The sequence below is a fragment of the Pollachius pollachius genome (genome assembly GCF_949987615.1).
Source record: "Pollachius pollachius genome assembly, chromosome: 9".
Lineage (NCBI taxonomy): Eukaryota > Metazoa > Chordata > Actinopteri > Gadiformes > Gadidae > Pollachius > Pollachius pollachius.
Window position 1 is genome coordinate 15,921,063 of NC_136942.1, and position 21,960 is coordinate 15,943,022.

The 21,960-nt window shown below is 42.4% G+C and overlaps 1 protein-coding gene and 1 long non-coding RNA gene across 3 annotated transcripts; one reads left to right on the forward strand and one right to left on the reverse strand.

Moving 5' to 3' along the window:
* Positions 1–937: 937 nt before the first annotated feature.
* On the reverse strand, positions 938–16,642 carry anln2 (anillin, actin binding protein 2). 2 transcript variants are annotated; one of them, XM_079742965.1, is made up of 23 exons: positions 16,501–16,642; positions 15,936–16,028; positions 15,672–15,836; positions 15,075–15,170; positions 14,497–14,669; positions 13,498–13,590; positions 12,403–12,478; positions 9,596–9,939; positions 9,228–9,319; positions 8,864–8,993; positions 8,540–8,675; positions 8,035–8,223; positions 6,505–6,631; positions 6,355–6,403; positions 6,178–6,231; positions 6,061–6,093; positions 5,936–5,960; positions 5,538–5,647; positions 4,470–4,523; positions 3,986–4,072; positions 3,796–3,903; positions 3,371–3,519; positions 938–2,157 (listed from the first exon to the last, which is right to left on the reverse strand). In XM_079742965.1, exons 2-23 carry the CDS (start codon positions 16,018–16,020, stop codon positions 1,998–2,000), a joined length of 2,535 nt encoding a protein of 844 aa, XP_079599091.1. In that variant the 5' UTR covers positions 16,021–16,028; positions 16,501–16,642; the 3' UTR covers positions 938–1,997. The 2 variants fall into 2 exon arrangements, with proteins under 2 accessions (XP_079599091.1, XP_079599090.1); XM_079742964.1 differs by having other exon boundaries at positions 12,403–12,481.
* A 3,923-nt stretch (positions 16,643–20,565) lies between these two features.
* LOC307080852 lies at positions 20,566–21,372 on the forward strand. Its single transcript, XR_013812107.1, has 3 exons — positions 20,566–20,663; positions 20,754–20,880; positions 21,089–21,372. It is a non-coding gene; the product is annotated as an uncharacterized lncRNA (long non-coding RNA).
* Positions 21,373–21,960: the final 588 nt, after the last annotated feature.

The window sequence follows — 21,960 nt, forward strand, 5'->3', positions numbered from 1 at the left end:
ATGGCTTCCACAAGAGCCATGTGAGGGTGTAAGGGGTGGAGGGTCTAGATCAGACCAACGGATGTTGTGTAGAATGGTCCCCAGGCCTCGGACCTGCCACCTGGGTGATGGCGGGAGACAGGGACCCGAGTCTGGTCATTTCCTAGGGTGTGTAAGGAACTAGTTTCTCCTCCAACCTTGACTAGTGAGTGGACCTTACCGTTCCCTTAACCCACACACACACCATTGTGGTCATCACCTGGCACTTTATCACAGCACCACCTCCACCCAGAGGAGCTATGAGAGGTACAGGAAGTCTAATTCCAGACCACTTCCTATATGACATTCCTGACCTAAGCTGCTTTCCTGGCGGACTCTTCCATGCCGCGTGTGTAGTGGTATCCATGAGAGCCTTAAGACAGACGGACAGACAGGCGGACACACACTGCTCACTGGAAATGATTAGCATTTCCAAAAGGAGTGAAATCTTTACCAAGTGTGATGATTTTCATATACATCCCTGCCATAGCAGCAAGAGATCATCTTTACATTCAGCATTTCACATTTAGCCTATATCCATGGTATGGAAACATACTGGAGTACATCATACACAACGAAGGAAGGCAGGGTGCCTTACGGTTTGACAGTAATTTCGAATTTATTTAATGTGAAGAGATGGAAAGATTTGACCTCATGAAGGCGTTTCCACAGAACAGTAATCCTTCAAGACTGTGTCCAGTCAATAAGCCTGAATAATCGCGGGGGCATGAGGGACTCAACCAAGAACACGACAACTACCCAGGCTTCACATCCAGCATTCAGGAGGCGTTGTCATTTAAGTCCTCAAGACTACTTTCTCATGGTTGAACGCCAATATCTTACATTAAGATCTGCAGAAAGACGGACGGCTCTTTTTGGGCTTTTTCTTTTTTTTTTTATTGGTGCATAGAACGGAGGAAAGATGAATGGATAATACGAACAGAGTGACAGGAGTATACATAGAAAAATAAGGATACACAGAGGGAAAAGAGCAGAAAATTAAATTGGATAGTACAAGAGATAACATACAGTGCAACACATTCTCCATTGTCACTTCAGCACCCCAAATCTGTTTCTGCATACATTTTGCCAAACCAAACCCTGGCTCTCTACTGTATAAGGATGGGCCGACCATTGTGCAACACAAAACCTAAGATTTGAACCAATCTTTAGCATTTGAATCCAATTGAACCCAAAATAAGGCTACCACAACTTCATTTTTTCAATGGAGTTGTCAATCCAAGAGTACTCTCCCGTGTCATGCCACCAAACACACTCGGCTGCGTCAGGGCGCATTCATCTGACTCGCCCAAAACGGCACTCGGCCCAACACTAGCATGTGTAACCCATGCCTTTATTATACATTCATTATATATTCTTCTGACTTCTATTAGTGTCAAGGATTGTAGCAGTGTTCTATCGTAACATGTATTAGTAGTACTTTTTTTAATGTTGTTTCCAGTTATAGTCAAACAAAAATATGCACATCTGAAAATGTGTCTATTATACTTCAAATATATTAGCCCATATCAGAAGGCTTCATCTCAAAATGGTAATTGACCAATAATAGTTGATCAATAATAGCAGGAGAGATTATTGCCAAAATAATTGATTCCCTCCCCTACACCCAAAAGAACCATCACCACCAGTGGATACCATCCCAATAGAACAATATCCAACTGGCAAGTGACAATCAAAGGTAATAATGGATCCCTTAGGCTTCAACTCAAACATACGAGACCAACACATTCAATCATTTCTCTAAGAATTCTGATATAAACAAGAGTACACAAGATTAGAGCTAATCTACTTTGATTTAAGCAGCAAATTTAGCAGTGAAGAAAAAGGTCTTAATCTCTTTTCTGCTGCCAACGGCTGTCGCAGGACACAATCCGGCTCACCCCTCAGCCACCACGGCTCCAACAGACTGATGAATGATTGATGTGCTGTCGGCCAGGCGCACCCCCGCCAGGGCAGGGTTAGAGCAGGCTCTCCCTCAGGCTGCTGCTGGATGAGGAGGCCTCCGGGGGCTGGCTGCGGGCCGTTGTGGCGGTCCACGTGTGCAGGTCCAGCAGCACCTGGTTGAGTTGGTTCATCCAGTCGCAGCGCTCCTGCTTAGTGTCTGAGGAGAACCAGCGCCTGGTGGCCAGGGACAGAGACAGGTCCGTCAGGGGGACCACAGCCACGCTGGTAGGTCGGTGCAATTAGGAATTTTGAGCGCGATTTCGATTTTTGGGTCAAATGACCTCCAAACTAATATAGTCGAGTTGAAACGACGATTTTTTTTAAGTATTTTTATTTTATTCATCAAATGTTTTATAGAAATTGCAGCTGGATACATTATTTGTAAACCATTTTCGATTTGAAAACGTTCTATTCAAAACATTTTTGGTATTCTTTTAAGGGGAAATTTCAAAGTTTCCAGTTCCAAAGTGTTTTTTTGGAGAGAGATGATGAATAAATGCATCATGCTTTGAAACAAAAAAATGATGGCTTGAATAATTGTGATTTCAATATTGATCAAAACAATTGTGATTATGATTTTTTTCCATAATCGAGCAGCCCTACGGTAGACAATGGTCCACTTTGAACTGCCGGCAGGCTCCTGTGGGGCGTGTCTGATATACATTATATATGAAGGGTAAGACGCCTCGAGGAAAGCCTTGAAATTGAACTCCATATTTGTTTAGGTGCAAGTCTTTACATTCCGGCTACATGGTGAAACGTGATGAGGTTCCCAACATTTTTTCTGCTGCATAAATAATGCTGTAACACATGTTAAATAGGGCAATCTTACGCTTTATATTTAATGATTCCATTGATCAAATCTTTGAGCCAAGCAAAAAAACAGCATCATTGCAAATCAACGTCTTCCCCAATATAAAACGAAAGCCTTAAAAGTCGACCCCAGTATTATGATTAATGGATGCATCTCATCTCTGCCCCCATTCAGCTCTGATTGTTGCAGACCTTTTGAAAAAGGAAACCCCTTCCTTTTCCCGTTAGCTGAAACCGCAATATTTAATTTTATGGGCAGAGTGCTTGCGGTGTGATTTGGTTCATTTAACATTTTCCCCAGACACTTTTATCCCCACAGCTTGCAGTAAATCCATGTTAAACATGGATTTATGAGCAGTGTTTAGGCATCTTGCTTAGATCTGGGTTATTTAACCATTGTAACCGGCTCTCCTGGCTTCATTTAACCCGAAATTGATATTGATATTTGTTGCACTGATTTGGCTGATGGGCATTTAGTGTTGGAGCGCTCTTGCCACAAATGTAAACAAAACCACTTATAAATGTTTCATCAATGCGCATTATGTCAATACGAATACAAAGATGTGTAACTTACTTTGCTACAGTCTCTTTGGCCTCATTCCTCAGCTGTGTGTGGAGGTTGCTGACCAGCTCAAAGGTGAAAGGTCGAGCACAGGAGTCCCGCTTGACAGGCTTCACACACAGGCTGGGCGAACTGGCCAGAGAGATGGTGCCCTCTGCTGCCTGCACACGACCAAATAGGAAACAAGAAGAGACGTTGACGATGTGTTGCGTGTTCCCAGCCTGACAGGCCACTCAAAGGCGTGGGCTCCGACCCGTGCACTGAGCTGGAACATTACCACTTATCTGTGTTGCGAGGGCCAAACACAACAAGACGGTTGAAAAGGAAAATACTAGCAGAAAACACTGGGAGTGACTTTTAGACTTATAAAACACAAAAAATAAAAATATGTGTAGAAAATAAGTATCATAGAAAATAAATGCTTTTATCCATCGTACCTTGGCCTCCTTGTCATTGGGGTGGTTCCAGTAAAACATGTGGGAGCCCTCCAGCGTGAAGAAGCACCGGTGCCACGCGCCAAATCCATTCACCACCTCAAACATGGTCTGGGAAACGCCCAAGGAGTACAATTATAATCAACCCATTCATGAACCAGGCCAATATACACAGCAGGAGGAAGCCCCTCACCAGGAACCCCTGGTGCTGTACACTGGAGTGGCCCTCGGTGTCCAGGCGCAGGTAGATGTTGCCCTCCAGAGGAGACAGGAAGGGAACCTGGGAACGGAGGGAGAATGATGGCCCACGCAATTTGAGCTTATAAACCATCAGCTATCAAGCCATTGGTCAGCTGGATTACAGTGAGATTGAAGTACTCAAACATCCAAAATGTGCATGCCTTACAAGTACATTATACTCATTTTAAGATATATTCTTTAAGAGCCTGACATGGCTGTTGGGATCTCTTATAAAACGACTTTAGGGACATTTTAGGAACGTTGGATTTATGATTGTATAAATATCTAATGATTGATGTCAATGCAATGGGAAAATGAAAACACACACACGGATTTCCTGATTTATGTCTAGAACAGAGTCTCTAGAGGGAAAGAGAAACATGATGTGATGGGTGATGGGAGGTGAGAGGGACCGAGGACGTGAACATGCAGAAGACCTTTTCCTGAAACTCATCTCCCAGGAGCCTCCTGATTTTCCCATCAAATTTCATCTGAGTGGAGGAAGGGAAGGGGGGGAGGGAGACATAGGGAGGAAGAGAGATTACATCACCAGTGACACCCAGTTAAGTGCTGAAAAATGTAAAAAAAGATGATTCAGAAAAGTTGGAGTGAGGCACTGGCTCAGCGGCCAAGCGACGTCAACGTGGCCCGATCTCTGTGCGCAGAGCAAACCCTTCACCACAGTGTTGTATACCCATGCAAGTGCCCATGGAAATATAACCTAACACTGGCCATCTGTGCTCAGTGTAATTCATAACAATGGTACATGGACAAAAACAGCCACCATTCCATTGTTTCTAAAGGCATATGTGGTACGAAGTCTATTATAACCAAACAAATTCAGATGGGCTCCTTCTCAAGATGGACAAGTGCTAGCTCTTTGTTTGTGACTAGTAATGTCCCCACCTTTCATGCTGTGTTGAGGAATTTTATGTGCAAATTTATGTGTCGACTTATAGAGTCAATAAACAAACTAATAATTGCACTCACTGACACTAAACAGAGTGATACAAGGTACTCCTCTGGGTTTTGGAAACATTGGAATCGATGCTTGTATGTATTTTAATCTGTGTTGACCTCGTATTTGTATTGTCATGTATTTGTAGTGTCTTTTAAATGGAACTTTGAGTCCGGAATAAAGTATTCATTCATATTCTGATTTAAGCAGAAAAATGTTTAGAAAATATTGCTACCTATAATATCATTCTATCATTAAATGTAATCCAGGGCATAAAATGATTATTTATCTGCACAACACTTATCTGTCAAAGACCCTATAAGAGTTCACAACAACAAAGTGAACATTTAATGAACACAAAAAAGGAACTCTACAACATATCAACATGTTTATCTTGAGGCTAGATGTAAGTACATGGAAATGTATACTTTTAGTAGCAGTGATATCCGACCATCCCCGACTGTATCCAAAAGTATGGATAAATATACAAAACTGTAAGTCCATCTAAATACATGACCATCCTTTGAGCATCGGTGGTGCACCATACCTTATCCAGAGGGAACTTGGTCTGTCCCAGTGAGGACAGAGTGATCTTATGGGAGCCCACCAGACAGAAGCTACTGGAGCGGCGCGTGTTCAGGGCAGGCAGTGTGGAAGCTGTACCAGAGACAGCCGATCAGATTAGAAAGACACAAACTTTATGACACCTCCGATACAGAAATGATGGACCCTACATACATACAAAGTCAAGAAAAGTAAAGCGACTTCAAACACATGGGTTTCTTCTGTCCCGTGTTCGGTTTGGGTTTACTACATAAATACATATTTGCTGTGTTTCTGAATAGTTTTATATTCAAATTATAATTTCAACAAATGCTAGAATACCAGATGACAAGTATAGACGAATTGATCGAGATAAATGCCACAAAAGGGGAGGCGACATACCTGTCAAACTGTTATTGGACCGATGCTAGGAAAGGAAAAGGTCAAAATAAGTATTTGAATATCTGATAAAAGTCTATTATTTATACAACTGAACTGTCCCTGAACATTGTGAGGGTGGAACTCACAGTGATTGTACTCAGCAGCTTCCTTGGGGTGACCTGTAAGTGTAAAAGGCAGAGTGTGTAAATCAGATGTTCCTTCACGCAGGTCCTATGAAACGCACATTGAGCAGCGTCAGTTACCCGTGGTTTGGTGGAGATGCGATCCACAGTGCAGGTGGCCCCTGATGCGTGGGACTGGAAATCAGAAGAGGTCCATTACAAATTGAATCAAAACTGGATCAAGTGATGCGTCAGTGCTGTCTCTCTTTTCAGGGACTTTTTCAGGGTCAACTACATCATTAAGAGAAGAAATCATACCAGGCTATACACTTCCACGTCGATCTCAAAGTTGGAGCGAATGTCCTTTCTGAAACATGAAATGGATTATAGATCAATATATTATGAACATGAGAAATAGGGGAAAAAGTGAACATTTAAAAGAATAAAACACCAGAGGCTAAATCGTACAAAGTGACAGAGGTGGGGAACGATATCGTGTCTCCGTTTTTGGCGTCGGCAGCTGTGGCCAATGGAGTTGCCACGATGTTGCAGGGGCCGTAGCGAATCAGAATGAAGAAGTAGTGACTTGGGCGACCTTATATAGGGCAACAGAAAAACAAAAGCAATCACTGTTAGCCAATAGTAATGCGCGATATAAACGATATACGATATAAACGATTAATAAATGGCCTACGATAGATTTTAATTCTATCGCTCTATCGCGATAATGCATGTTGATGATGCAAAATACAATGTTTAATTTTTGGTTTGGTGCAATTCCTTTTCACATTGCAATTTTCGCAACAGTCCCAGAATTCGTCAACAAACCTGCATGTGTGCAAAGAACGTTAACCCATTTGTACCGGCTGCTGTGCGGCGCAACATTGTATCTAGTAGATACAATGTTGCTCCGGGCAGCCGGTACAAATGGGTTAATGGTAAACACGCACAGATGCGTGATCCGGTCTGAATGGGTTAAATCATTGGACAAAAAGGTCTGGGGCGTTGTAAAGCGTTAAAGAAAAAGGGGGGGGGAAGCACCGGTGAAAGTAAACAATCATGGATATCCAGCGTGATATACATTGATCTGCGGACTGGTCCAACTCCTTCTCCCTCATCCTGACTCGGAATGTGTTAAATGCATCGGCATTTTTAAGTTATGTTTTCCAGCATACTTTTTACTTGCTTTTTTCGGACAGTCGGGTGGTGGCTCAACATGGAGCAAAAAGGAGACGGAATGTCTTTTGGATATCGGACCCAAATATCCAAAAGACGTTCCATCTCCTCTTTGCTCCATGTTGAGCAACGTCTCCGAGACCACCTCTCCGGCTGGGTCAACCTCCTTTTGATGGTTAAAAATATCACGTTATCGACAAAAATCTTAACAATCAATGATCAATCATCAATTAATCATGCCCATCCCTAATTGTCAGTAGTGTCTGTTCCTTATCTAGAAAGACACCCGTTTTTCCTGTTCTCTGCATCTTGGGTGGCATTTAAGAACCAAGGACTTAAACTAAGTGTAGTGCCTTTTAGAATGGTTTGCACTAAAGGAAAGAAACCCAATACTTATTTTATTTATCTGCAACATTATGTTGTATGATTACAGTGTTTCACAATAAATGTTCTCGAAATGACATACTATATTTCTCTTTTTTTTTAAATACATTAAGCAGTTTTGCTTTCCTTAGGGTCTATGTAACCTGTTCTGAAACGGTTATTTTATATCGTGATATATATCGTTATCGCAAGAGGCTGCAATGTATATCGCAATATGGATTTTAGGCCATATCGCCCATCTCTATTAGCCAAGTAGAGTAATATTATTATAAAATATATATGATATATATTACATCATATTATATCGTTTATATATAGCCTGCTGAGCCATTGTGAATGCTTGAATAGTAATGATGATGTGTATGAAAGAATGGTATGCAGTGAATAGCTTGACACAAACACCAACAATTCCAATTGAACTGGATGAGGGTTTCATACCTTTACGGTTACGAGAGGAGCAGACAAACTCCACTTTGAGAGGCAGCTGGACATTGGCGATATTGACCGTCCCTCTGCAGGGCTGCTGGGAGATGTAGTCCCCATCAGCTCCGGCAGCCTCCTCAGAGGCTGAACCCCTCTCCTCCCTCAGTCTGGTCACCTCCGCCAGCAGAGCTGCACGCTTCTCACCTGGAGCAAATGAGGACAAATGATTAAGAAAAGGGCCATTACAAAAAGTAATGCCGTTTATAAAGGTGGGGAATGTACTTGAAGTATCTATTTGAACTCATTACCCAACGTTGAATAATGACGCATAAAGCCACTGCATATTTATTTACTTATTCATTCATGCTAAACCACAATGCTCAAGTGAACCACTCAAACAGTATGGTCCTAGAACACTTTCTACTCGCCCTCCATAAGGAAGCTTGTTTGTATTGTATGACAGTGCACACTGAAAAGTGGTCAGGCTGTAACCCGCTGAACCCAGCAGCTCAGTACATACAGGAGACCAGCAGGAGCTTCTCTGCCTCGGCCTCTTCCAGTGAGCCCCGGCCGTGGGTCTCATCGGTGCAGCAGCCCAACGCCTGCAGGGTCTGGGTGATCACCGTCTGCAGCTTCCCAGCCTCGTCGGTGAGGGCCTGGAGCATCACAGGACAGAACAATACACACACAACGTTCATCATGTTATATGACTTGATCCCATTAGGGAGGACTTTATTGTCCATTCTTACAGATACCAAACATCAGAGGAGAACAAATTAATTGGATTTGCGTTTGGAAGGAGGTGGTTGAGAGCATATTGACTTAAAACAGATTGTTGATTCACCACAATCTTTTCTTTAGTGTTGATAGAAGGTGGAGGGCGGGATTTCTCTGGGGCCCGCCTCTGAGCTGCAGGAGTCACACTTTGAATGGCAGGCAGCTTGCTCTGCCTTTGAGTGCGGTAGGCATCAATGCTATCAATGGATAGACACAAGCAAATTCACACCAGTCACAGGAATACTACAGAATCAAGAGACCCATGATACAATTTAAACAGTTTCCAGCAGAATGAATGTATCTTTATTTACACTACCCGTCCAAAACAGTTTGTGGGGTGACCAATTCTATACTGTAAACGGCGTGACGTTATCAGAGATAAGTCGCATGTACTGTAGCATAGATACAGTAACAAGGGATTGTGCTGGTACCTGTATAAGGGAGCAGACTCCGCTGCAGGGGCTGTGAATGCCTCCTCTTCTGGAGTCAGGAGCAGAGACGGGGGAGTGGACACTGCCAGACGCTGTTTGTTGGAGTGACAAACACGCAGACGTTAATACAATACAGAAAAGTATTCAAATACTATTCACACCTTCAAAAACTAAATTAAAAGAAAAGTCACACAAATGTTTCTTGGTTAACCTTCGGTTAAGGTTCTGCCTCGGCTCTGGACACCTGGGAGCCGACCAAACTGATTCATGAGATAAAGCCCTAGATAACCCCCTAGTGTCTAAATACCCTGGCTGAAGGGTTCTTTACTTGTTGAGCTGTGTTTGAGAGAGATGGACGCGGTACCTACCAGAGGAGTGACCACAGCCTCTACGGACTTGCTGAGGGGAGACAGGATCCCACTGGGAGGGAAGGTCAGCAGCTCGTCCTCCCTGGTCTCCGGCTCCTCGTTCTCTCCCTCCATGCCCTTCTTCTCGGGCTGCTCCCCCTCCTCTTCCTCACTCCTCTCCTTCTCGGACTCTGTGTCCATCTTGCTCTTGTCCCCACTGTAGTTCCCGATGCCGCTGTCCCGGTCTTCTGTGTCCTCGTTGTCCTGCCGCTCTTCCTCCATGCGCCCGGCGTACTCCAGCACCTCCTCGAACATCTGGTCAATCATCTCCGCTGTGTTGGTCTCGTCATGCGAGCTCAGCTCTCCTGTGGATAGACACAAAGCAGTAGCTGCATTACACAATACACTGGCAATTGTGCACACCTCTCCCCTAAAAAGGACCACTATTCCTCAGCAAGCTTTGGTGTTCTTTTCTTTCCTGCCTGTTACCGAGTATCCACCGCAGCCCACCGAAGTGCTCAACCCCCGTGGATTTCTAAGCCAATGTATACATCTCACCTGAAAAGCTACTCTCGGCTTGGGACTCACAGGAAGTGTTTGCCTCCGATAGGAGTGAATCATTGATAAGCTCGGGCTCCATGATGAAGGTGACTTTCTTCTGAATGCCTCTCCCAGCTGTCGGGGGGGCCCCCTCCGTCTGGCTGTCGTTGTTTGGCCCGTCTGGAGCACAGGGTCCTCCATCAGGTGGCCCTGGCTCCAGTCCTTCCATTTCTTCTACTGGGTCCTCTGATGGAGTCTGAGCTGCTTTGTCTGGGTGGGAGTGCGGGGGGTCACACTGGTTCATTGGAGCCATGTCGTCCACTGCTCCAGGGTTGTGTGCAGGGTCGTTGTCCGTCATAGCTCGACGTTCACTCGCTCTGCCACACGGCTCCGTTCGCTCCAGACTGCTGGGTTCTGCTGGTCCCTTATATGCCACATAGGTTTCTTCTAATTTCCCTGTGTCCGTTTGAGCCAACGTGTCGACGGTCGGCATTGGATCCGTATTACAGGCCTCTCGGTCTCCATCAAAATGATCAACATTAGAATGCCTGATGGCCTTTTCAGCTGCAAGAGATTCAACCAAAGGGCTGACTTCTGACTCTATGCATTCATCCATTATGACGGCTTCCTCAGGTTCCAGAGTTTCAGATCCCCTCGAAACCAATGCAAGGACATGGCCATCGTCTCTGTCCTGGACGTCAGGCTGTGCACCTTGACCCTGGCTTTTCTCCTGCTCCTCACCTGCAGGCCAGGATTCCCCCTCAGGTTCTCCCAAGGCTTCTACGGTGGCCTCCCTCTCCCCATCTTCCCCGACCTGAGGGTAATTCCACAGCCGCTGTTCTTCGTCCGTAGAAGGCTCCATGTCCTCTTCCCCATGGGAGGAGCCACCACGCTCTTCCTTTCCCTCCAACAACAGTGCCTTGGAAGCTCCCTCTTCGATCGCCACAGGTGACTCCCGGGTCTGCCCGGTCATCTCCTTGGCAGGGGGCGACTCTAAAACACTCTGATCTTCATCAATGAATAGCTCACAGGGGTTCCAAGGCTGAACAGGAGACCCTATGACCTTCTCCTCCCTCACGGAACCATCTTCTTCCTTCGCTTTGTTGTCTCTTTCGACCCTAGGGGAGTCTGGCTCCCTACACATGTTCTTCTCTTCATATTCACTGCAGTTCTCAATCTCTACATGAGTGGCAGCAGTCAGAGTGTCACATGGTGCCTTTTCACCTGTGGAGTAGTAAAAATTAACACATCTCTGCACTAACAAGCCACAGTATGTATTCGTATTTATAGACATTTACCAATGAGGGCTGGAACGATTCCCGTCAAAAAAGTGTGCAACACGAAAAAAGAACAACGTTTGATTTAAGCACATTTTGAAGTCGCAGCCATATATCTATTAGTAACAGTGATAATTAATATTAGTAGGGCATAATTATACTTTATTAAAGTGAGTGATGATTGGTCAGTAGAGAACAAGGTTAGAGACAGCAGTAAAGTTGGTAGGGATTCAGTGAGCTGACAGAGTGAGAGGTTGTTCGACCCGGCGTCATTCTAGCCTAGGTACATTGGTATTACGTGTAACTCTGGCAAGTGCAAGGGGAGAGAAGCCGGCTAAACCTAAACAACGACGACCTAGCTCTCCCTACAGCTTTCAGTCAACATTGTTCAACCAACTCAGATCGCTATAAGGAGGTCACTAGAGGCTTGGACGTTTTCATAGCGTTTACAACCATTTACTACAGTTCAAGATGCTGGAGTTAAATGTGTAGTTAAGATCACCGCCCTTTATAGGCCTATTGGTTTATACCACGTTCTGGTTATTTTCGATAAAATAATGTCTAAAGAAAGATATACCTTTATGCAAGGGCAGACATTAATGTTCGAGGACGGGCAACGAATGGAGCAAACAAGGTCATGGTGAGCCATTCCTAGGTTTATAAAAAGGCACCGAACTGAAAGTGACCAAAAGAAAGTGGCAAGAACCAATCCCTGGATAACGTGAACCGTTACATCCCTATTACCAACACAGACAGGAAAACAGATTAAAAAAATGACTTGTTGGTTTTCTCAAAATGCCTGTGCTCTTTCTACAAGTAAAACAATTGATTGTAGATTAAATGTAGTTGTAAAATAAATCTGTAATTCAATGACCTTTTAATTTCAGGCTATAGATATGCTATGGACTTAAACTTGACCCTTTTATCAATGTCAATATCATAGACACTTTGCCTATGTTAAATTGCAAAAAGATATTTGGCAAATATCAGTGGCATGTTATATAACCTTACCTGTGGTTTTCTCCTTTGGCTTCTCTGATTTAGGAGCAAGAGTTTCAGTGAAACTGCCATCTGCCGAGGTATCTCCCTGCTGGAAAACAAGTAAGTAGAGTTATATCAAAGATTAGAAAATCCAGCTTCATTTTGCCACTCTGCTAACCACCAGTTCTGATGGTTAGCAGACTCAAAATGAGTTTTACTTACTGGACCAGAAAGCTCCAAATCTGTTAGTTTGCTTTGTTCAATTCAATAAGAATAGATTTGTACAACAGTGAAATACCCATGTCATGTCAAAGCACCATAATACCATGAGGTGTCACCCTTTCACACCAAGCAAGTTATTCAGAACTGTTTATGACTGGGGAAGTGACAATAGGTGATTTCCTCCTTCTCTTAAGACACCATTTTATTTTATTTACCTTTGAAGAGTAATGAAACAACATTTTGTCATTGGATAGGAAATGTTATTCTATGTTATAAGTTAGCCAATAGCTAACTGATGGTTACTATCTGGTGGCATGTGCAAACATTAGGGTTGTTCATTACTCTTCAAGTGTGTCCTGTCAAACTAAAATTTGAAGTCGGTACTGTGGAGCCCATGGAACCATTGATATTTATTGTGATGAAGGTTTAAAGAAAGGTGAAGCCTTAAAAGAAAAGTGTCTTCCAACTACAAAAAGGAGATAGAAAGTGCTGACAATTCATTAAATATTGACATTCATGCTCCTCTAATGCCAACGTGCTTAAATGGGATTCTACCCCCTGCTCCTGAAAGTGCTGCCCACGTGCAGCAGGTGACTCAGATAGTTCAGATATCTGTTAAACGCTGACTCACGTCCCAGGGGTGCACTGGAGGCCAGTTGACTTTCCTCCTAAATCCATGAGGCGTCCAGGTGGAGGGGGAGGGGCCAGGAGTGCCCCTCCCCTTCTAGGATTTACACAGGTTGTTTTTAAATGGAAGTAGCTAGATTTGATGTTGCGTCCCATGGGGAAGATAATTCTTAAAAAAACGTTGGGGCTGTGTTTTGAAGAACAAGTCTGCACATTAATTATCAACTTTGACCCCAAAGGTTTGACCCCATAGGGAAAGCCAATCTGTTTACTGACCTCAGATATTGTGGGATCGGATGAGCTTCTTTTCAGCCAGGCATTTTCACTGATAGGTTGAGCGTTTAACAGGCGCAGCTCTTTCTCTCGCTCCTGAATGGGTGACAAACAAAGCAGAGGAACTGAATAAAAATTTAGGACCGAGATCTTGGGTGAGATTTTTTTTGTACATGTTTGCATATGCAGTAAAACTCTGCACAAGAGGTAAAACAAACCAAAGGTTTTTGAAGCACAACAACAACCCTTGAAATATAGATACTTTTTTTTTTTTTTTTTTTTTTTATTTTTTTAAATCGTAGCCACTGCATTTAAATACTGGAAAGCTAGCTTAACCCAAACCATGCCTCAATAGCAGGCTAGGTTCTCTCTTTATTTCCTTACACTTATTTAAATTGGTCTACAAATGCCTAAATAACGCTGCTCCCCAACTGCTCTGCAAGACAATAACAAGACTACAAAGTGGTACAAGATCCACTACCCGAGCAATGTCAAAAGGCAATTGTAGAATCCCCTTCCGCAGAACATCTTTTGCTCAAACAGCCTCTTCAATAAAAGGGACACAGTTATGGAACTCACAGCCAGACCACTTGAAACCTATCCCTACATTTTTCACGGTAAAAAAACAAAACAAAATTATGGCTAGTTCAGCAAGATTCTTGCTCTCTTATTTAGTTTTTACACTGTGCTCTCTCTGTACATCATATTTTCTCTTCCATTTATCTCACTTCCATTTTTCTATTTTTAATAATGTTTATCTGTATTATTATTTTTAACCAAAAGCCCTACTAGGGACAAGTGTTGTGAATTAGCTTTGAGTAAAAACACTATGATGCATACATAAGATGACTGTTCGTTTTTGTATCTGCCTTATTCAAATAAAACGTAAATAAATAAATAAATAAATAAATAAATAAATAAATAAATAAATAAATAGGTATATCTAATCAAAGTCACATTAGTCATGATTTCGTAGTATAATCGTGTGATAAAGTGACATACCTGTCGTATGAAGAGCGCCTGCTTGGAGCTGGGGGTCAGGCTGCCCTGGAGTTTCTGTTGGATGCCAGAGACTAAATCCGAGCAGGTGCGGGGACTTGAAGGGACCAGGCTTGGGCTAGGCTGAAAGATGGGGGCTTTGAACCGCTCCATGCGCTGATGGAACTCATCTTCCCCTAGTGAGAAAACGCACACACAGGGCATTTGGCTTCAGATAACAAGAGAGATATCAGCTCATTGGTGGATAGCTATAACAATCTATACTCCTCCAATCTAAACTATAGATGGGGTTTTGGTAAAGATATAGATCCATACACGTATTGTGCAACAATGGCTCTGCATGAATCTATAGCAATCTGCTTGAATCAAATCAGTATCGAAACATACTTCTGAACGTTGGTGGAAAATTTGTTCTTTGGCATGAAATAAGATAATCACATTTAAGACACATGCTGCATAGAGGCGCAACAATACCATAAACACGAACTGTTCATTAGAATGATGTACTCTGTAATATTGTTTTAACAACTATAAATAGCTATGTCTAGACTTTCATTGCACATTGTTCTGCAGATTCTCACCTAGGAGATGTTCGGTGAAGCCCTTGTTGTGCAGGATGATGGACAGGTTGTCAGCCCCGGGATCTGACAGACACCTCTGGGCCAGGACAGGTCCTCCTGAAGTGAGTAGCAGGCAGTCCATTGTCCAATATTCATCCAGGTATTTACACGTTCAAAACGGCAATCCACACTGGCTCAGGTTAGCTTTAACACGTTCTCACTTGATAGCCATCTTTCTTTCAGAAGGCTGTGCTTGATAATACTAGGAAAACAGAGAGCTTACCAACTGCAAGGATTTACCTAAGCAGGTAGCAATCCAAGTAATGCGTGACAAATTTCAGGTTTTGGAGGAATTTGTAAATGGATTCTACATTTGCAGCTCCTTGAATTCACTGGCCACAACATCAATATAGTGTTGAACATATTCACTGATGTTCAACATGCATAAGACATAATATTGTACCCCTATTGGCATATATGATCCATATTAATGTCTTAAGAGGCCTATTTTCAAGTCATTTAAATATGAAGGTTTTCTAAGCTGAGGGAGTGGTTGTCAATAGCATAGAGTCTTAACCTGTGAACTGTGTGCATAAACTTGACTCAAGAGAGTCTTACCTTCTCGTCTCTGGGTGAGCTGCTGCACCCTGGAGCGCACCGAGTTGATGGCCGGTGTGTCCGGCTTCAGCGCTTGCTCAGTTGAACGTCCAGAAGATGTTGTAGGGCTGAGGTTCTCCTGACCAGCCCGATCCAGGCGTTGGCGCTTTTGCCCATCTTTACGTTCTGTCATGGATCATTTTAACAGCACAAAGAAACAAAATGCTTTGAAAACTTTTAGTACAGTGTCGTTTAAAATATGACAATAACGTCTATCACACGCACCTGAGGATGAGAAGACATTGTCTTCAGAGTCTGACAGAGGGGCTCTCGGCCTCTTCAGCTGACTGCCGCTGCCTGAGGGCTCCATGATGAGCTCTGTGGAGGAAACCAACTGACAGCTTAGTCAACTCCGGGGGCGGAGAAAGGGGTCAGGTTTTATATTCAATAGGCGATGTTCCCCAAAGTTAATCTAAAGTTAAAAAGACCCAATTATTATGGCACCAGACTAGATAGTGTAAGATTTAACAAAAATAAAAAACAGTGTTCAACAGTAAAAATCATACGTGCATGTTCTGGAATGTGATAACTTGAAAACGCCCGACACTAATTTCACAACCCACTCAGGAGTTCACAAAGTAATTTTCTTCACTTTACATATCTCTATTATCTACAAACAGCTAAATCCATTGATACATTAACTTCGATTCTCAGTGGAAAATGTACATTTTACTTAATTTAGCTCGCATTACCCAGCTATTCGGTAGCGACACTGCAGCTCTCCGTAGCTCTAACGTTACCCATAGAAAGACAAAGCTCGTCAGTTAATCGTCAGATAAGCTCTGCTTACCCGAAGATATGTAGAGACAATATTCCAGTCACTAGGAACTATTCAACGCGGACTACGGATAGCTACCTGAAAAAAAATTGAAATATATAAATCAGTTTGGTGTTCGACACATGACTGCATCCATTGCCTGCGCTTCAAACTTTGAATTTCAGCGGGTCTTCTGACGAGCAGCCGAGTACAAACAAACGAGACGTCTTCTTCTTCTATTGTGGGGTTTCTGGTAGTTTAAACGTGGCGAGGCGTATTACTGCCCTCTGCAGGGGAGACGAAGAATTACATCTATAAACACAAACACGCACACAAGCGCACACAAATAAACACATACACACACACTCACGCGCACACACACAAACACACACACACACACACACACACACACACACACACACACACACACACCACACCTAATCCCAGCTAATTCCATTGATACATTAACTTCGATTCTCAGTGGAAATTGTACATTTTACTTAATTTAGCTCGCATTACCCAGCTATTCGGTAGCGACACTGCAGCTCTCCGCAGCTCTCCCGACAGGCGGTTAAAACACTAAAGCACTAGCTATGAGGAGTAAGAACTTAGTTACATCTTCCACGAAGTAACTAAGTTCGTGGAAGATGCATCCCGAAAGTTACTTCCCTATTTTACAGTTTTTTTCAATTGCTTGAACACATTTTGCAAAATTTAGCTCATTGTGTCAAAACTCAACACGCAAGCAAATAAGACACAACACTGGGAAATAAACCATTCACATCTATGTCAAATTGAATCTCGGCTATCAAAACCTAACAATTCTTTGTAAAAATGGCACGCTGATGACAAAATGATACACACTTGCATCATATGAATACACTTTCAGGTCAGCAGCAACACACTGGTCTACTTTATATAAAACACTGCAGTCTTTCATGTTCACTGTTTTTATTCAGTTCCACAGAGGGCACGTTTTCACCACAACCAAAAGATCAAATACTAAATACTGTACCTTGCAGTACTGTACATTACAGTGCAGTGAATACAGTTTGAGCAAAAATAAAACAAAAATAAACCCTACTGTACTTAAACACAGAAAAACATGGCAATTGTGCGTGGGTGGGCTTACGGATCCTGCCGTCTGTTGGGGTCTGGCCATAGGATCTCATCAACATCACAAGCAATGTTTTCTCCCGCTAAGCATCGGGGGAAATATTGCCTTGTGTGCCAAATCCATCCATGGATTGACCCTAAGTCGATGTCACCGCAGGCCTGTTCCATTGCCTGCAGAAGAGCCATGCGAGCATGTGGTTGGCAGTCATATACACGCCATCTCCAAGCCGAAAAAAAATATTCTATGGGGTTTAGAAATGGTGTGTAAGGGGGCAAGTATAGGACTTCAAATTGATGATGGTTGGTGAACCAGTTGCGGACCAGAGCAGCCCGATGGAAACTAACATTATCCCAGACAACAACAAACCTGGGCTGCTCTGGTCTGTCCTGTACAGCTGCATCGTGAAGTGCATCCAGAAATGTTATTATATGTTCGGTATTGAAGGGACCTAGTTTTGTTTGATGGTGCAGTAGCCCTTGAAGGCTTATGGCAGCACACAATGACATATTTCCCCCGCGCAGTCCCGGCACTTGCATCATTGCCCTTTGGCCAATTACGTTACGACCCCGTCGGCTTGTTTTGCTGAGGTTGAATCCAGCCTCATCAATGTAAATAAATTCATGAGGCTGTGCAGCTCCATCCATCTCCAAGATGCTCTGTAAAGAAAAAAAATACATGTGATACATATTTTGGATGGCATTACTCAAAACATTCAACTACAGTACTACACATACAGAACCCCCACCCCATCAAACAGGTACCCGGTACTTCTCTGAATGTATCTATGTGGTACTGATACAATGGCACATATTCAGCTGTAACTGGATGACACCAATACTGTATTGTAAATGTTAAAGACTGTAACACTTACCTGTACATATTCACGTTGAAGTCCTTTGACCCTGACACTGTTCCTCTCAAAATGGACCCTGCACAATTGCTTCATGGTAATTTGGTGCTTTAACAAGATGCGTCTGATAGTGGAAATGCTTACTCGCTCTATGTTATTGAATACTTCTCTATCTGCAAGTATTTGTTGCTGTAGCTGGTTGAGACGGATTGCATTGTTTGCTCCGACCAGGTCCACAATGGCAAGCTCCTGCTGTTGGGTGAACAGGCGTTGGCGTCCGCCCCAGAAGGTCTTCTAGTCATTCTATTGAAAAAAGCAACCACAAAATGTTACTGTATTGGTTTGCTTCTGTTTTACAGTACTGTATATACTGTACTTTACTGTATATACCATAGAAAGTACTGAAACATCTCAATGTAGGTAATCACAGTATGTCACAAAACTACCACTTTCGTTCAAAAAGGAGCATTAGCCACCCTGCAATACAATACATGTGATATGGTACAGTACTGCAAATACTCAGATACAGTCTGAGTAGAGTAGAAAGTAGAGAGTTGAAGACAAACCTGTTTTCCAGTCGGAATGTCCTTATCATGGATGAAACTGTGAAACGGCTTAGATTAGGGTGGACTCTCTGCCCAGCTTACCTCATAGTCAGACCATGGTTTATGACATGGTCCACCAAAGTTGCTCTTATGTCATCGGAAATAATGTTCTGTGCACGGCCTCTTCCACCACGTCCTCCTCTATGTCCCTGTCCTCCTCTTCCTCCTCTACCTCTGCCTCTTGCTCTTCCTGCATGCATGCTTGCAAAGTTCTCAAAATGGCTTAACTGAGGCCTTTTTTTCTGTAGCTGGCTGATTGGTGTTCAGTTTTGGAAGAAAGTGTTTTCAGGTGTGTATATAAGTATTTTCAATTAACCAATGTGTTTAGGATTTTGAATAGATGTGTTTTCCCAATGGTACAATGAGATGTCATTTTTGAATTAAGTGTCTTATGCATGAAATAGTGTGTAGTGTGCAGGAGTGTTGCAGAAAGGAGCAAGTGTGTTGCACAATTGCAACTAAAGTGCAAAGCAGCGTTTTTGTTTAAGGAATGGTTACAGGGGTTTAAGGTATAGAAACAAAAACTTTAAGTTGTGTTACTTTGGTCTAAGCATGTGTCTATAGTGTTCAAGCAATTGAAAAAAACCATGTAAAAGCCTGGGGTTAATGGTGACGGTCACCACATACCTCTGCCTATAGCATTAGGGACCTTGACGAAGTCCAAGAAAACCATATGATACACCAAAATAGACAGCAGCTACCCCAGCTCTGACCCCAAATGCATGTGGGCCTCTCTTTCGATTCCCCTGAAAGAGGAACAGTAGCAACAGCATGCTCAATGACTCTCCCCGAGGGGCAAAACTCCTTATGCAAACGGTTTGAGATAAGCAACGCCATTGCCACTGCTAGCGGAGGACCAGGAAGACTGCACTTGTGCCCGTGAACATGGCTGATGTGTGGAGGTTATATAAAGGAGTAAAGTCACCAAGGCCAGACTGAATTCCGGGCCGTGTCCTCAGACTGCGCAGCCACCAGCTAGCAGGGGTATTCACCTCTATAGCTGACCTCTCCCAGAACTAGGCTGCAGTCCCCAACTGACTTGATACATCTTGCATAAAATACCTACACCTTGAATGGTAAGTGAATTACACGTAAAATATTATAGCTATTCGGAAAATAAGTCGAGAAGGACATGCAAGGATTTTCGAATAGGGGAAGGAAGATAGCAATACCTTCACGGACAGCAGAGACCATACATTTGAGGTGCAAATGTATGTGTTAAAATAACTGATAACATCTTGCTGATATCATGGTATTAGCATTTGAGTACTGATTCATACGTAACTAGCATAAAAAAATGGAAAATAAAACACTGGTTTGGAATTGAGCATTACCAATGCTCCAAAGATAAACATCTCTAACAAAATTAGACATTCCCCCCTCTGTTCTGATAACAGGGATATCCATTTCAAAGTACTCTAGGGAATTTCCATGCGTGTCAATTTTTGGCCGCACATCACTTCTGCAATAATCAGTATATATAGGAGCAGCAACCAAAGGAAATCGATACATTCAAAAAAATCTCATTCAAAGTCAGAAGATAATCAAGTTTTGACTTAACACACAATGAAGATTTTGTGCTTAGTTCTTGGACTGCTGCTGCTTACTATGTACTCTGGAGCAAGTAAGTGCAACCTTTAATCAACATTCTTTATGACGATGACATTTTTATGTGTAGGTTTGCTTACCTTTAATTATTTTTTCTTTATTACAGCTGCTGGGATTAGCTCAATGAGATCAAACAAAAACTGCTGCAATGATTTCAAAGAAAGACCTATTAAGAAGACATATATTGCCTCCATCGAAAAAATTCATTCGTACTGTAAGCAACATGGATTCAAGTAAGTTGTTCAATAATAATTGTGACTTTTTTGTCATTTCTTTCTTAAATGTTTAATGTTTAATATATTAGCATTTCACGGTATATATTTGTAATTTTAGACAATAAGTCAAATGTAAAATAAAGACAAACAAACCATGGTTTTCTACAGGCTAGAAAACCATTTTTCGTCTTCTTGACACATAATCTTAACATACCTCTTCCAACAGAGTCAAATATCGAAACGGAAAAGGAATCTGCTACCATCAGGAGGACAAATGGGCTCAGATGATATACAAGGAATTCCACCATGCCAACTGAAGATCCTTTTGAAGAAACAATGGGAAAGAGCAAAATATAAAAGCAACAGCTATCAATATTGCTGAGAGATTTTTGCATTATTGCAACAGCTGTCATTAACTATTAACATAATTATTTTTCATGCAATGCTAAATCCAAGTCTAAACTGTATCTAAAATTGCTTGGTTTTCGACCAAATTAAGAATTTCCTTAATTAAATATGAGACATTAAAATTGAAAAATTCCATGTTTGTTCTTACATCCTTTAAAAGAGATGTTCACATCAAGGCATAATTTGGTTCCTATTTTACACATGGAGTTTAGCAGTAATGTTGTTTATCTTGTGAAACAATTTGGACAAAGACAATACAGGCCTGTGCCCACTGAATTAAACAGTTTTCTTCATGCAGTGCTCAACTAAGTAAGCTCACGTTCTTATTTGTTAACGAACTATAATAGCGCAAGGGTCTTAATGGTCAGCATGCTCTGTAGAAACTTTCAAATGTGCAATTGAAACTGTCCACATTTTTGTATAATCAACAATACAGGGAATTAATTATGGGCACATTCATTGATGAACATGCCTTGAATGTGGGATGCCTAGTATAAAATTGCATATCTGGCAAACATGAACAAGAATTATAGCTTGAGTATCACTTAATGTGTTTGCAGAATTCAGTAGTCTTTTGTCATCTGAAGGCTTCTTTGAAGGTTAACTTTAACAGGGTCAGATCTGGTTTGTGACTCATCTGGTCTTGAGTCACATTTTCGTTCCAGCATTAAATGCCTTCAAAAACCAAAC

Excerpts from the sequence above, each read along its gene's own strand:
- anln2 (XM_079742964.1), bottom strand. The coding sequence starts at position 16,020 with ATGGAGCCCTCAGGCAGCGGCAGTCAGCTGAAGAGGCCGAGAGCCCCT. Across the intron at positions 8,994-9,227 it reads GAGTCTGCTCCCTTATACAG|CATTGATGCCTACCGCACTC; the intron begins GTACCAGCACAA and ends ATCCATTGATAG. Across the intron at positions 3,904-3,985 it reads TACAGCACCAGGGGTTCCTG|ACCATGTTTGAGGTGGTGAA; the intron begins GTGAGGGGCTTC and ends GGCGTTTCCCAG.